The sequence below is a fragment of the Electrophorus electricus genome, chromosome 2 (genome assembly GCF_013358815.1).
Source record: "Electrophorus electricus isolate fEleEle1 chromosome 2, fEleEle1.pri, whole genome shotgun sequence".
NCBI lineage: Eukaryota > Metazoa > Chordata > Actinopteri > Gymnotiformes > Gymnotidae > Electrophorus > Electrophorus electricus.
The window spans coordinates 1,076,851-1,093,198 of NC_049536.1; the positions used below are offsets into that span (position 1 = coordinate 1,076,851).

The 16,348-nt window shown below is 44.2% G+C and overlaps 2 gene segments (V, D, J or C); both read right to left on the reverse strand.

Moving 5' to 3' along the window:
* Positions 1 to 4,532: 4,532 nt before the first annotated feature.
* LOC118240964 lies at positions 4,533 to 5,239 on the reverse strand. The segment is given in 2 exon segments: positions 4,533 to 4,962; positions 5,129 to 5,239. Coding segments are annotated over 2 exon segments (360 nt in total).
* A 9,484-nt stretch (positions 5,240 to 14,723) lies between these two features.
* Positions 14,724 to 16,100, reverse strand: LOC113569378. The segment is given in 2 exon segments: positions 14,724 to 15,821; positions 15,990 to 16,100. Coding segments are annotated over 2 exon segments (363 nt in total).
* Positions 16,101 to 16,348: the final 248 nt, after the last annotated feature.

Consider the following 16,348-nt stretch of genomic DNA (forward strand, 5'->3'; position numbering starts at 1 on the left):
ACATCATCAAGGGAGTCTGTGCGTCCTGCTCCACGCCCTGCAGCACTCGGGCCGTGACAGCAAATAAATGAATGAATGAATGAATGAACAATCACATACTTGAATGCTTCTGTCCATTTCAGTGTGAGTTTGTAGGTATTTTATTATTTCTCTATTAGCAGTATAGCATTCTATACTAAGATCCTATACTAAGATAAGACTACAGTAACCCCGTAAGTGAAAACACAGACAATAAAACCCAGGGCCCAAACACAACGGCATCCACTCCCTACTTATCAGAGCACACAAATAGATACATAATATATACAAATGCATACCTACTATATACAAATAGGTAAATAATATATACAAATTTACAACAGTGGCCAAGTTAGAGGGATCAAACAAGCTCAGAATCAGAGTAAGGGGAGAAAGAGACCAAGCACTGAATCAAATATCAGAACTATCACTAGAACAAACAGGTGTCCAAAATATCATCTTTCTCTTTCTTCTTCCTCCAAAACACTTCCTTATATCCCTCCTCCAGGCAGGGCCTTGTTTCAGGACTGGACAGTGAGTATGAAGATCTGTAGAGGAACTCTGGACTGGGTCTGGGGAAACTAACTGGAGAGAACAGAGCTCCACACACACATACATATGACACAGGGGGACACAGGACGTAACTACTGTCTCATGCTCTTCACCTGCAGGTCAACAACATTAATGTGACTGTCCCCACTTTTACATCTTAATGAGTTAAATGTAAATGTTGTGATAATCTTGTGTCTCTCAGTGTGGAGGTGCAGGTGTATCCAGTACAGTTCAGAAGCAGCCCTTCAGTCTCTGTTCTGTAATGGTGAATTATATCAGTGGATGTGTGGAAGCACATGAGCAGACAGCACTCCAGTTGTCTGATAGTTATGGGACTCTTTAGGAGAAAGGACTTCCTGATGTGGGGACTCTTTAGGAGGAAGGACTTCCTGATGTGGGGACTCTTTAGGAGGAATACAGCATCAGTGCCTGGCTACATCAGCAAGTGCATTGATGATGTTACTGTCTCCAAGTCCATCACCACACGCCCCAACCAGAAGCCATGGATGCCTGCTGAGGTGCGCATGCTACTGAGGACCCGTGACACAGCCTTCAGAACAGATGACAGAGAGGCTCTCAGGAAAACAAGAGCCAAACTGTCACGTGCGATCAGGGAAGCAAAGCGTGCACAGCACAGAGGATCCATGGACACTTCAAAGACACTGGTGACACACGGCGCATGTGGGAGGGCATTCAGGCCATTACTAACTACAGGAAAACATCACCTTCCTGTGACAGTGATGCCACCCCAGATGCACTGAATGACTTCTATGCACGGTTTGAAGCGCAGAACAACGTTGCAGCAGAAAAGTCCATCCCGCCGCAAAATGACCGGGTGCTGTGCCTGACTGCGGCTGATGTGAGGTGTACTGCTGCTGGACCAGACAACATCTCGGGTTGTGTGCTCAAAGAATGTGCTGACCAGCTTGCAGATGTCCTGACAGACATCTTCAATATCTCTCTGAGCTGCGCCGTGGTCCCAACATGCTTCAAGACCACCACCATCGTCCCCGTGCCTAAGAAGCCCACGCTGTCATGTCTCAACGACTACCGTCCCATCGCACTCACATCCATCATCATGAAGTGCTTCAAGAGACTCGTCATGACACACATCAAGACCCAGCTTCCCCCTTCTCTAGACCCCCTGCAGTTCGCGTACTGCTCCAACCACTCTACAGATGATGCCATCTCTACCACGCTTCATCTGGCACCCACAAATCTGGATAAAAAGGGCACCTACATAAGAATGCTGTTCATAGACTTCAGTTCAGCATTCAACACCATTGTTCCTCAGCATCTGATTGGAAAGTTGAATTTACTGGGCTTGAACACCTCCCTTTGCAACTGGATCCTGGATTTCTTGACTGGTAGACCTCAGTCAGTCCGGATTGGGAGCAAAACTTCCAACACCACCACACTGAGTACTGGTCCGCCCCAGGGCAGCATGCTCAGCCCTCTGCTGTTCACACTGCTGACTCATGACTGTGCAGCAATGCACAGTTCGAATCACATCATCAAGTTAGCTGATGACATGACTGTGGTGGGTCTCATCAACAAAGACGAGTCAGCCTACAGAGAGGAGGTGTGAGAACTGGTGAGCTGGTGTAAGGTCAACAACCTGTATCTGAATGTTGACAAGACAAAAGAAATGGTTGTTGACTTCTGGAGAGCAAGGCGAGAACACTCCCCGCATGCCATCAATGGATTCTCAGTGGAGATCGTCAAGAACATCAAGTTCCTTGGTGCTCACATAGCGGAGAACCTCAGCTGGACCCTGAACACCAGTTCCATCACCAAGAGAGCCCAGCAATGTGTTTACTTCCTTCGGAAGCTGAGGGAAGCCAATCTCCCATCACCCATCCTCACTACCTTCTATAGAGGTATTGTAGCGAGCACCCTGAGCAGCTGCATCATTACCTGGTTTGGGAACTGCACCGCCTTTGACCGCAAGACCCTCCAGAGAATAGTGAGAACAGCTGAGAAGATCATTGGGGTCTCTCTTCCCTCCATCACGAACATCTACATAACCCGCTGCATCCGGAAAGCCACCAACATTGTGAAAGACCCCACACACCCCTCACATGAACTGTTCACCCTTTTGCCATCTGGAAGAAGTTACCGCAGCATCCAGTCCCACACCTCCAGACTGTGCAACAGCTTCTTCCCAGAAGCCATCAGACTCCTGAACTCTGGCTAACTCCAATTCCAATTCAGAGTCCAAAATGGGCACTTTTATACATGCTTATACACAGACACACACACACACACACACACACACACACACACACACACACACACACACACACACATACATACGTACATACATACATATCCATACACACACTCACACATTGTTTTGCATCGGACTAGTGCTGAAGTCAAACCTCAAAGAGAGACAAATAAACTATGCACTCCTGTTGCAGTCTTGCACATTATCCTACTTGCTGCTAGAGTACTGTACTAAACCAGCACTGTACTCTGAACTGTTCTGGCTGCTACCGGTGACTGCTATGTTCAGGGTTGCATGTCACTGATTCCTATGCACAACTCACTTTACATATTCCCAGTACTGTGTACTGGACTAAATAATTGCACTGTCTACTCATTTTGTATTTGTCCTGTCCTGTATTTATTATTGTTTATTTAATGTTTATTTAATGACATTTTTGCACTATATTGGACTGTTTGCACTTTTGTGTTCACTGTCAGTCTGTTGCACTGTTGTTTTGTGTTACACCATGGTCCTGGAGGAACATTGTCTCGTTTTTGTTGTGTACTTGTATATAGCTGAAATGACAATAAAACCTCTTTGAACTTTGAACTTTGAAGGGCTTCCTGATGTGGGGACTCTTTAGGAGGAAGGACTTCCTGTCTGCTGGTGTTCTGGTCCTCCTGGGCTTCCTCCTTTGTGGTTGGTGTGGTTGAGCTGCTGGTATTCAGGTATTCAGACTGTGATATGTGTCCTTTTAATTATCACATGATCATTATTCACCTCACACACACCTGTGTGTGCATGTATGTGTGTGAGTGTGTGTGTGTGTGTGTGTGTGTGTGTGTGTGTGTGTGTGTGTGTGTGTGTGTGTGTGTGTGTGTGTGTGTGTGTGGGGTCCAGCTGATTAAACTGAGTTTGCTGGTTCTTGGTTCCCAGCAGTTTGGTCTCTTTTACTCTCTCTGTATTGAGTTTGTTTGTCTCCTTTAAGGAGTTTGTGTTTTGCCTCCTTTTCCATGTATCCTGTGTTTTAATCTTCATGTAGCTTTTGTGTGTAGTTTATGGTTGCTGTGGTTACGAGCTTTTGGGTCTTTAACTACTGTGGATTTCTCATGCTGAAGGTTTTTGTTGTTTGTTTATGTTTCTTTTGTTTACTTTGCTTCTGTTACCTTTGGGATCACTGACTGTATTTCCAGTGTTTTACAGCAAGGTTTTGACCACTAGCTGCATAAATCCTTGTACATGCTGTATAACTCCAGGTGAAGTCTGAACCATACTGTGAATTTGTGGTCCTGGAATATGATTAATCTGTGTGTGTGTGTGTGTGTGTGTGTGTGTTATATTGGGCAACTATATTTTCCCTTCATTTGCATTTTTTCAAGTTTTAGCATGACCATGGATCTCTGCATGTTGGCTGAGACATTTCTTACTGTATTATTATGTTATTTCATTACGCAGGAAAATTCTTATTATTATGGGTGAGATTCATCTTGGGAAAACTAGTTTTATGTTCTCCTGTGCAGTTTTAGTCTGTTTGTGTTAATATTTGGAAGAAAGCAAGTGAGGTTTGCTGCCTACATTTACCTGATGGTTTTATCCAAAGTGAATTATGACTGACTACAACTTAAGCAATTGAGAGCAACTTGGCAGTGGTGGGGCTTGAATCAACAACCTTCCAATTACAAGTTAAGCACCTTAGCTACTGAGCTACCACTGCCCCGCCTTTTAATGAAATTAAACAAAAGGGATATTTAACAAAAAGCCTTCCCAGTACTGTAATGGTTTGTAGTTGATGTAGTTGCAGCTGATCTCAATCAGTTTGTGTTTGAGTCAGAGTAGTTCCTCTACAGCTGAGGGAGGTTTTTGTACAGCACTCTAACACTGTGTGAACCAGCTGTAACTCTGCTGACAGTAGTAATCTCCTGCATCTTCAGCCTGGACTCCAGAGATTTTTAGAGTGAATTCTGTACCAGATCCACTACCAATGAAACGATCTGGAATCCCAGACTGACGGGTAGATGCATCATATATCAGGAGTTTAGGAGCTTCTCCAGGTTTCTGTAGGTACCAGTGGAGGTAACTGCTAACACTCTCACTGGCCCTGCAGCTGATAGTAACAGTCTGTCCTGGTTGAAAAGACTGAGATCCTGGAGTCTGAGTCAGGATTATTTCCCCAAAGGATTCTAAAAATAATCACATACAAAATAACATTTAAATTTGGAAGAATTTTAAATAAATAAAATCCAAATTAAACATATTGTAACTTTGAAAATTAAAATTGCAGCAAATAAACATGACCATCCAAAGCCAAGTAAAAATGAAAACTAAACTTATTTCAGTTTGTCTCACCCTGAGTGAGGAGTCCCAGGATCCCCAGCAGTAGAATGAGTGACATCATCATTGTGCTGTGTGTCAGTGTGTGTTAAAGGACTGAACACTCTCTGATCACCACTACAGCTCTTAAAGTGTGTGGAGCAGTGAAGCAGCTCACATATGCAAACAAGACAACTGACATTTCACCTCACAGCACTAGTTTGTATGTCTGATTCACTTTATCAAATAAATGATAGAATCACTCCTCTTCTCTCCTCTTCTCTCTCTCCTCTTAGAACTCTCAGTAATCCTCTCTTATGTGCTGCACTCTCACATTCAGTCATGATTTTTCTACACTTGGTTTTCCTGACATTGAAGATCATGTTGGTATTGATGACACCTGCGTTATGTCTGCATCAGTAGAACATTTAGAAAAGACAGTATGTAATGTCTACATTCAATAGCACTATGGACATGTGGAAGTGGAATTGGAACTCTCCTTTTTACTAGGTCATTCACCCAAGCTATGTGAATAACACTGCCACCTATTGGTGAATATAGACAGCAGCAATACACATTTCCTCCCACCCTACTAAGAAAGTCTTAGTAATTACAATTCTCTATCTTTTTTTTCTAGAGGTAGAGGGTAGACTGCATCTGCCCTCGAGCCAGTTCAGGAGAATATTCTGCCCCATAACAGAACAGGCCCCCTACAGCAGAGAGTACACTGGGTCTCAGAGCATCAAGACGAGTACGCAACTGCAGCCCTGATGTGGAGTGTTACGGTAGGTCAGCAAATATGTGTCTAACCTCTACTGGACAGTGATGGAGGAAGACTTGGAGGATCTCAGTGCAAACTCACACAAACATTTCAGATGGATGGTCTGCAGCTGAGTGAATGTTTCAAGTTTCAAGTTTGGTTTATTTGTCACGTACATAGTCATACACAGTATAACTCGCAGTGAAATGGTTTTGTGAGTGCTCTGTCCAAACTGAGGAAAGAAATGGGTGCATAAGGAAATTAAATATATATATTTAATATATATATATTCCCTGACCTCAACAGAGAAAAGAGCCTGTTGTTGGGATGGGTGGGGTCCTTCACAATACTCCTAGCCTTGGTCTGGCACCGCTTGTAAAAGATGGTCTACAGGTCAGGAAGTTCTGTATGAGTGATGCGCTCTGCTGAACGCACCACCCTCTGCAGTGCTTGTCGGTCCTGCTTGGTACTGTTCCCAAACTGCGATGTTCCCCGTGAGGATGCTCTCAATAGTGCAGGTGTAGACGTTCCACAGTACCTTGGAGGGCAGTCTGAAGTCTCTTAGGCATCTGAGGTGGTGAAGACGCTGACGAGCCTTCTTTGCCAGGGAGTTGGTGTGGCGGGACCAGGACAGGTCCTGCAAGATGTGAACTCCAAGGTACCTGAAACTGTCTACTCTCTCCACCGTGGTTCCATTGATCCTCACAGGTTGGCAGTGCCGCTCCTGCTTCTTGCTGCAGTCCACAATCAGCTCCTTTGTCTTGCTGACATTTAGGAGGAGATTATTTCCCTGGCAACAGTTTTCCAGGTGTTTAATCTCCTCCAGGTAGGCCCTCTCATCGTTGTCCAAGATCAGGTCCATGACGACGGTATCGTCAGCAAACTTGAGAATGATGGTGGAGCTGGAAGTGGCTGCGCAGTTGTAGGTGTACAGTGAGTAGAGGAGGGGCTTAGGACACAACCCTGAGGAGCTCCAGTGCTGAGGGTGAGGGTGGATGAGACACAGTTGCCCACCCTTAGTGATTGTGGTCTGTCTATTAGGAAGTTGGCGATCCAGTCACACAGGGATGTATGCAGTCCTAGATCCCCCAACTTAGTAGTGAGTAGGGAGCAGATCATAGTGTTAAATGCTGAACTGTAGTCGACAAACAACATTTTAACATAATTACCCCTCCAGGTGGGTCATTGTGGTGTGGAGCAGATGTGCAATTGTGTCATCAGTGGAGCGGTTGTGGCAGTATGCAAACTGCATTGTGTCCATGGAGGCTGGCAGTGAAGAGGTGATGAAGTCTCTGACTAGCTTTTCAAAGCACTTCATCACGACTGATGTGAGGGCAACATTGCGATAGTCATTGAGGCCGGAGGGTCAAGGTTTCTTTGGGATGGGGATCGCTTGAAGCTGGATGGGACGGTACTGATATTGAAGATGTTGGTGAATACCGGGGCTAGCTGGTCTGCGCAGGCTTTGAGGACTCTCCCGCAGATACTGTCTGGTCCTGCCGCCTTCCTGGTATTCACTCTTTTAAACACTCTCCTCGCAGACTTGTACTAGTCCATGTTCCCACTGATGATCCCCGCATTGTAGGCAGCAGTGCGAGAGTTCAGAGCCTTGTGGATGGTTTTGTCCACCCGGGGATTCTGGTTGGGAAACTTTATGATGGTGGCTCTTGGAATCATATCGTCCATTAGTTTCCCAAGAAACCCTACTACTGCCTCCGTAAACTCGCTGACAACATTAGTGCTGTGTCAGAACATGTCCCAGTCTGCGTCATCCAGTGCATCCTGCAGAGCGGCCACTGATTGGTATGTCCAGCACGCGACCTCCCTCTGAACTGGAGCTTCCCGTTTCAGCCTTTGTTTATATTTTGGTATGAGGAAGATGGCGGCGTGGTCCGACTTACCAAACAGTGGATGAGTTAGTGCCTCAAAGCTGTCCTTGTATGGGGTGTAGCAGTGGTCGAGTGTCCTATTTCCCCTGGTGGGGAAGGTCATGTGCTGATAAAGGTTGGGCACTGCACGTTTGAAGTTAGGGCTGTTGAAATCCCAAACCACGATAAGTGCAGCATCCTTCGAGGAAAGCTAGTCGGCGTCAGGAACAGGCTGAGGGCTCAGGCACACTGAGCTCCCTTTCCTAGCATCCTGCTAGCCAATGTCCAGTCTCTGGACAACAAGCTTGACGACCTCTGGGCCAGGATAAAGTTCCAGCGGGACATTCGGGACTGCAACCTCCTCTGCTTCTCCGAGTCGTGGCTGAATGTGCTTTACATAGTTGGCCTTTAGGAATGCAGCGAACTCCTGTGCAATGCATTGTGGTCTATTATCACTGACAAGGACCTCAGGTATTCCATCACAGCTGAATAGATTCTTCAGTACTCACATGGTCCTGTCTATGGATGTGGAGTCCATGAGCTCCACTTTAGGCCACTTTGAATGGTTCAAAGGTTCAAAAGGCTTGTATTGTCATTTCAGCTATATAAAAGTACACAACAAAAACAAAACAATGTTCCACCTGGACCATGGTGCAACATAAAACAAAACAAGTCTAACAGACAACACTCTACACGAGTGCGAACAATACAATACAGTGCAATAATGTCATACAATAAATAAATACAGGACAGGGCCAATACACAAAGAACAGACAGTGCATTAATTTTAACCAGTATGCAGTACTGGGGATATGGAAAGTGGGTTGTGCCTAGGAGTCAGTGACATGCTATACTGAACATAGCAGTCTCCGGTAGCAGGCAGAACAGTTCAGAGTACAGTGCTTATTTAGTATAGTATTCTAGCAGCAAGTAGGAATAATGTGCAAGACTGCAACAGGAGTGTATCTTATATGTGTGTGAAGTTTGACTTCAGCAACTACTCTGATACAAAAACAATGTGTGTGTGTATGTGTGTGTGTATGGATATGTGTGTATGTATGTATATATGTGTGTGTGTGTGCGCACATTCATGACAGTGTATAAGCATGTGTGAATGTGTGTGTGTAGTATCCGTTTGCTGGAATTGGAATTGGAATTAGCCAGAGTTCAGGAGTCTAATGGCTTCTGGGAAGAAGCTGTTGCACAGTCTAAAGGTGGGGGACAGGATGCTGTGGTAACGTTTTCCAGATGGCAAAAGGGTGAACAGTTTGTGTGAGGGGTATGTGGGTTCTCCCACAATGATGGTGGCTTTACAGAGGCATCGTATCCAGGATCCAGTTGCAGAGGGAGGTGTTCAAGTCCAGTAAGCTCAACTTTCCAATCAGATGCTGAGGAACGATGGTGTTGAATGCTAAACTGAAATCTATGAACAGCATTGTCACATAGGTGGTCTGTTAGGACGTCTGCAAGCTGGTCAGCACATTCTGTGAGCAAATGACCCGGGATGTTGTCTGGTCCAGAAGCTTTCCATGGGTTAACACCACACAGAGTTCACCTCACATCAGCCACAGTCAGGCACAGCACCTGGTCATTTTGCAGAGGGATGGACTATTCCTCTGCAACATTGTTCTGTGCATCAAACAGTGCATAGAAGTCATTCAGTGCATCTGGGAGGGAGGCATCACCATCACAGGAAGGTGATGTTTTCCTGTAGGTGATGTTTTCCTGAATGCCATCCCACCAGTGTCTCTGAAGTGTCCATGGATCCTCTGTGTGTGAGCATGCTTTGCTTCCTTGATTGCATGTGACAATTTGACTCTCGCTTTTCTAAGAGCCTCCTTGTCACCTGCTCTGACGGCTGAGTCGCGGGTCCTCAGTAGCACGCGCACCTCAGCAGTCATCCACGGCTCCTGGTGGGGGCGTGTCATGATGGTCTTGGAGACAGTAACATCATCAATGCACTTGCTGATGTAGCCAGTCACTGATGCTGTATATTCCTCCAGGTTAACAGCGTCACTATTAGTAGCAGCCTCCTTGAACGTGATCCATGTCGTCTGCTCAAAACAGTCCTGAAGGGCAGAGATGGCTCCTGCTGGCCAGATTCTCACCTGCTTCAGAAGCGGTTGTGCATGTCCAGAATGGGCTTCCACAATGACCATGAACATATGGTCTTCACTTGGGCCTGCAAAGTCTATGTGTGTATGTTGCCATGGATACTGGGCTAAACCCTCGAGTGGAGAGGAGCATGGCACAGCATTTTCTGAATCTGCTGGCAGGACTGACAATTCTTAGCTTGGAGCTCAATGTGAGCATCAGGACCAGGCCACCACACACAGCTACAGGCTTTAGCCTTCATTCTGACCACCCCAGGATGGCCAGTGTGCAACTCTTTAAGGATTCTGGAGCTCAGTTTATGAGGGACAGTGACTCTACTCTCATGGCCCACATTATGCACCCTTGCTGCACAGACAGTTCAGCGTCAGGACTGCTGATAAGGTTTCAGTATGGTACCCTGATAAGGGTCTGCCTGTGTCTCATAACCAATACCACTGGAGCTCACTGGTAGTGATTCCATTTGTCTCAAGTAGACATCACCAGTGTCCACCTTCTCTTTGTCTTCCACTTGTAACAGCAGCTGCACAGAGACCTTCAGCGTTTGGGATGATGCTTTCTTGTATTCAGTGGAGTAATTGTGCACTGACAGGAGTAAAGCCCACCTCTGCATGCATGCTGCTGCCATGTGCATAGTGATATTGGTGGAACTTTTTTACTCCAAATATCATTGCCAAGGCCTCACGTTCAGTTTGTGCATTATTCTGTGCTGTCTTGCTGAGTGTCCCTGATGCAAAAACTATTGGCCTCCCTTCACCATTGGGAAGCACACGAGAGATGGCTGCACCAATACTGTAGGGTGATGCATCACATGCTGTTTTGATGCTCATAATGTGTCAGTACATTGTGTGACACAAACTGTTCCTTTACCCTCCCGAACACAGATCCACAATCTATAGACCGATGCCACTGTGCACGCTTACACAACAGGGCATTCAATGGATACAAGATGGTATGCAGGTTGGGAATGAATCAGCCATAATTACTGATCAAACCTAAAAATTATTTTAATTGGGTCAGGTGGGATGGGGTTAGCACCTCAACAATTGCCCAAACATTCTCCAGAGATTTGTGCAACCCTGCGGCATCAATTATATGTCACAGAATGCTCTCCTTCCCACTGTTCACATGGTACAGCCCACTGCGTGCTGTGGGAGTTCTTCATCTCGTTTGTAACCACGCCCATGTTTGCCCACACCTACACGTGGTTTATCATGTAATGTCTGTATGTATTTAAACCGCTGTGGGCATGTGCATCGTTGTCGGTCTTTGTTCCTGTTTATTTTCACGTTAGTGTTGCAAGTTATGTTTGTAACCTGTTGCCTGAGCTCACCTGTTTCATGTGAATGCCAATATGTTAGTTATTCGTGTGTGCTTATGTGACAGTATCGGTCCAAACCACTAGCCTTTCCCTGCCCAGACCTAGATGTGTACTGATAGGTGACACTTGTCTCCTATTTCAGGTTCCTTTATAACCTCCCGGTTTCCCTACCCTACTCGTGAAGTACTGTATTATTCTTATGCATACAGAGTATTCCTTGTTCTTGTTGCTTCTCCTGGATATTGACCTCTGCTTCCCCCCTAGACGACGCTTCACTCTCAGCCCTTTGGATTACTTCGGATTCTGCCTGCTAGTTTTGATTTTGAACTAGACCCCCCTTTCTCCTCTTCACAATCCCCCTTTCACTAACAACTGCTCTACCAACCCACCTCGTGACTCCTTCCTGCCTGTGTTTCAATAAACTCTTGCATTTGGATCCTCACCTACCTGTGTCTTGACATTTCGTTACATCTTATTAAACATCTGTCTTCATCAGGAGAGCCTGTGTGTCCTACTCCTCGCCTTGCGGCACTCTGGCCGTTACAAACATATACAAAAATACAGCAAAATATGAAACTACAAATTTTTATGGATGGCAGAATGGTCTTCCACAATTGATTTTTACAATATAGTTTACAGGTGACATAAATGGCATGGCGGTGAGTGGTTTGAGATTACAATGTGAGTTGAGCAGTTGAGAGTAGGTTGCAGTATAAATGAGGTCCTCTATAGAATTGTGTTGTTCAGTAGTGATTTAATGCAGTTTGATTCCTCACCTCCGCAGAGTGTGTTATTGTGCTGTATCAAATCCGCCACCTCAACACCTGCAGTAGGTCCCAGCTGCAGCAGTGCAGTCTCTGTGCAGTCTGACTGAGGGAGGTTTTTGTACGACTCTCTAACACTGTGTGAACAGGGGTGTACTACTGATATAATGGTAACTCTGACAGTAATAATCTCCTGCATCTTCAGTCTGGACTCCTCTGATGGTCAGAGTGAAGTCAGATCCAGATCCACTACCACTGAAACGAGCTGGAGTTCCTGACTGTAAGCTAGTAGCCAAGTAGATCAGGAGTTTAGGAGCTTCTCCAGGTTTCTGCAGGTACCAGGCTAAATAGTTATTATTATACACTGCAGGGTTTGTTCTACAGCTGATGGTGACTGTGTCTCCTGGAAGAGCAGATTTCACTGCAGGAGTCTGAGTCACAGTCACCTGACACATGGATTCTGGGGGATAAAACAAAAAAAAACAAAGCAAATCCAATTTAAGTCATATGTTATTTTCCATTTCTTATGTTGCTTATATCTGTTAATAGAAGGTTTAGAATATTTTATTAAACAAGACATCTGGTTTTTTTAGGTTATTCACCTCAAAAGCAAAGCATAAAATGATCTTTTACCTTGAGTCCAGAGGACCAGTGTGTAGATGAAGATGGGGATCAAAGTCATGGTTGCTGTGGGTGAAGTTGCTGGGGCAGGCAGCTCTCAGTCATGAAGTGTTAAACTCACAGGACTATAAACACTCCCAGAGCACTGAAGCAGGTGCTGCACATGCAAAGTGACCTCTCTGTATTAATACATGTCTACCAAATACTCTCTGTGGCCTCTCTGTATTAATACACGTCTACCAAATACTCTCTGCGGTCTCTCTGTATTAATACACGTCTACCAAATACTCTCTGCGGTCTCTCTGTATTAATACACGTCTACCAAATACTCTCTGTGGCCTCTCTGTATTAATACACGTCTACTTAAATACTCTCTGCGGTCTCTCTGTATTAATACACGTCTACCAAATACTCTCTGCGGTCTCTCTGTATTAATACACATCTACCAAATACTCTCTGCGGTCTCTCTGTATTAATACACGTCTACCAAATACTCTCTGCGGTCTCTCTGTATTAATACACGTCTACCAAATACTCTCTGCGGTCTCTCTGTATTAATACACTTCTACCAAATACTCTCTGCGGTCTCTCTGTATTAATACACGTCTACCAAATACTCTCTGCGGTCTCTCTGTATTAATACACGTCTACCAAATACTCTCTGCGGTCTCTCTGTATTAATACATGTCTACCAAATACTCTGTGGTCTCTCTCTGAAGTAATGCCTCCACTGAATACCTCTTATATAACCATATTTAACAGAACCAACCATACTAGAGAACTATAAACCTTATAATACAATGTAATATATAGATGAATAGAAATAATATTTCTATTCAGTATGAACAATGTCATAAAACTATGCTACAGTGTGCTGATTATTGGATAACTGGAGCTGATGAACAGATTTAGAGAGAATGATAAATAAGAAGTATCTAGTACATTTTATGTAAATATTTCTAAAAGTGTGTGTGGTGTAGTGCTCTCAATCGCTCCTCTGTACAGGATCTCTATTGTGCCTGCGGTCTACACACTTTCCACAAGGGGCGCTGGTGAGTTGTACAGTGGATGTCTAAGATGTGAAGCAGAGTGTTCTGACCAGAGTAGAAGAACAGAACTGCAGTTACAGCCACAGCAGCTCACTGACTGTTAGTGCTGCATTTAGGGAAGAGGAGGAGGAGCTCTACCATCTTCCATGATGACCTCAGTCAGCTGTAATGTGATGTAACACACTTACACAGCCCTGAACAATGGAGCTTATAGTCTGAAGAATGCTCTTTTTTCTTAATTCACCACTCGGGTGGGTTTAATTATTGAGTTTTGTTTTCACTTTAATAAAGCTTCATTTTGAACTTGGTCTGTTCTTGTATTATTTTATTATTCACTATCTGCACTGTAAGATTCTTTGCACTGGAGTGTGTTGTGCTTGAGTAAGTTTGGCTAATGAAAGCTGAACATCTGCAAAAAGTGTTGTTCTATTCTGGGAAGGAGCAGGTTTCTCAGGGCTGTAAACACAAATCTGTTTCACCCCACTGCTCTCGTTCTCTTTCACTCTGACTGGTATTGACATTACTAGAGACTAGTTTCAGTTCTTCATTTTATATCTGAACATTACATACACAGGCAAAGGAAATAATTACCAATAACACAGTATCAAGATTGAATAAAAATTATGTTCTCTAGTAAGTAAGTTTAGATAATGAATATAAAATGTATTGAAAAATGTAATGGAATGCTTCTCCCCCCATGAGTCACGTGGTTTGGCCCACCGCATGCAGGGGAATTACGTTTGTTGTCACACCCCCTACATGATGGCACGCACCTGTACGGGGTTCACGTTGAGTGTATATCTATTTAAAGCCCTGTCAGTGTGGGCCTCATGGTTGGTCATTGTTAGTGTTAGTGTAATGTTAGTGTCCATGAGTGTGTAGCCGCTGTTAGTATAACCCAACGTTTGTACCATTTTATGTTGTCGTTGTTGTTTGTGTGTTCCTGTCTATTAGTGTTATTATGTGTGAGTGCCACGCGTGTCCTTTATGTTTCATGTCATTAAATGTTTCACATCGTCAAGGGAGTCTGTGCATCCTGCTCAACGCCGTGACAGCAAATACATGAATGAATGAATGAATGAATGAATGAATGAATGAATGAACAGTCACATACTAGAACACTTCTGTCCATTTCAGTGAGTTTGTAGGTATTTTATTATTTCTCTATTAGCAGGAGAGCAGAGTGGTGCAGTGGAAGTGTGCTGGGACCATAACCCACAGGCTGATGGATCACAACCATGCTCTGATAATATCCTATACTAAGATAAGACTACATTAACTCCCTAAGTGATAACACAGACAAAATAACCCAGGGCCCAAACTCAACGGCAGCCCTTCCCTGCTTTCCAGAGCACACAAATACATACACACTATATACAAATTTACAACAGTGGCCAAGTTAGAGGGATCAAACAAGCTCAGAATCAAAAGTAAGTGGGAAAATAAGCCAAGCACTGAATCAAATATCAAAACTATCACTCGAACAACCAGATGTCCAAAATATCATCTTTCTCTTTCTTCTTCCTCCAAACACTTCCTTATATCCCTCCTCTGGGCAGGGCCTTGTTTCAGGGCTGGACAGTGAGTATGAAGATCTGTAGAGGAACTCTGGACTGGGTCTGGGGAAACTAACTGGAGAGAACAGAGATCCACACACACATACATATGACACAGTGTGGAAGCAGGACGTTATCAGGGGTTGGTTTAAAGGAAAGACATTAACTTGCTACATATGTAGAGATGTAGATATCTATTACACAATGATGACAATTTAAAAGAGCAAACGGTTCAGTACTGTAGTGTTTTGGAGTTGATGATTTGAGTTGAGTGCAGATTTAGCAAGATCTGCAGTTGATCTCAGATCAGTCTGTGTTTGATTCAGAGCAGTTCCTCTACAGCTGAGGGAGGTTTTTGTATGGCGCTCTAACACTGTGTGAATGGAGTGCTGTAACCCTGCTGACAGTAGTAATCTCCTGCATCTTCAGCCTGGACTCCAGTGATTTTTAGAGTAAATTCTGTACCAGATCCACTACCACTGAAACGAGCTGGAATCCCAGACTGACGGTGTGATGCAGCATAGATCAGGAGTTTAGGAGCTTCTCCAGGTTTCTGTAGGTACCAGTTGAGATAATTGCTAACACTCTCACTGGCCCTGCAGCTGATAGAAACAGTCTGTCCTGCTGTAAGAGACTGAGATCCTGGAGTCTGAGTCAGGATTATTTCCCCAAATGATTCTAAAAAAATAATCACATACATAATAACATTTAAATTTGGATGAATTTTAAATAAATAAAATCCAAATTAAACATATTGTAACTCTGAAAATTAAAATTGCAGCAAATAAACATGACCATCCAAAGCCAAGTAAAAATGAAAACTAAACTTATTTCAGTTTGTCTCACCCTGAGTGAGGAGTCCCAGTGTCCCCAGCAGTAGAATGAGTGACATCATCATTGTGCTGTGTGTCAGTGTGTGTTAAAGGACTGAACACTCTCTGATCACCACTACAGCTCTTAAAGTGTGTGGAGCAGTGAAGCAGCTCACATATGCAAACAAGACAACTGACATTTCACCTCACCGCACTAGTTTGTACGTCTGATTCACTTTATCATATAAATGAAAGAATCACTCCTCTTCTCTCCTCTTCTCTCTCTCCTCTTAGAACTCTCAGTAATCCTCTCTTATGTGCTGCACTCTCACATTCAGTCATGATTTTTCTACACTTGGTTTTCCTGACATTGAAGATCATGTTGGTATTGAT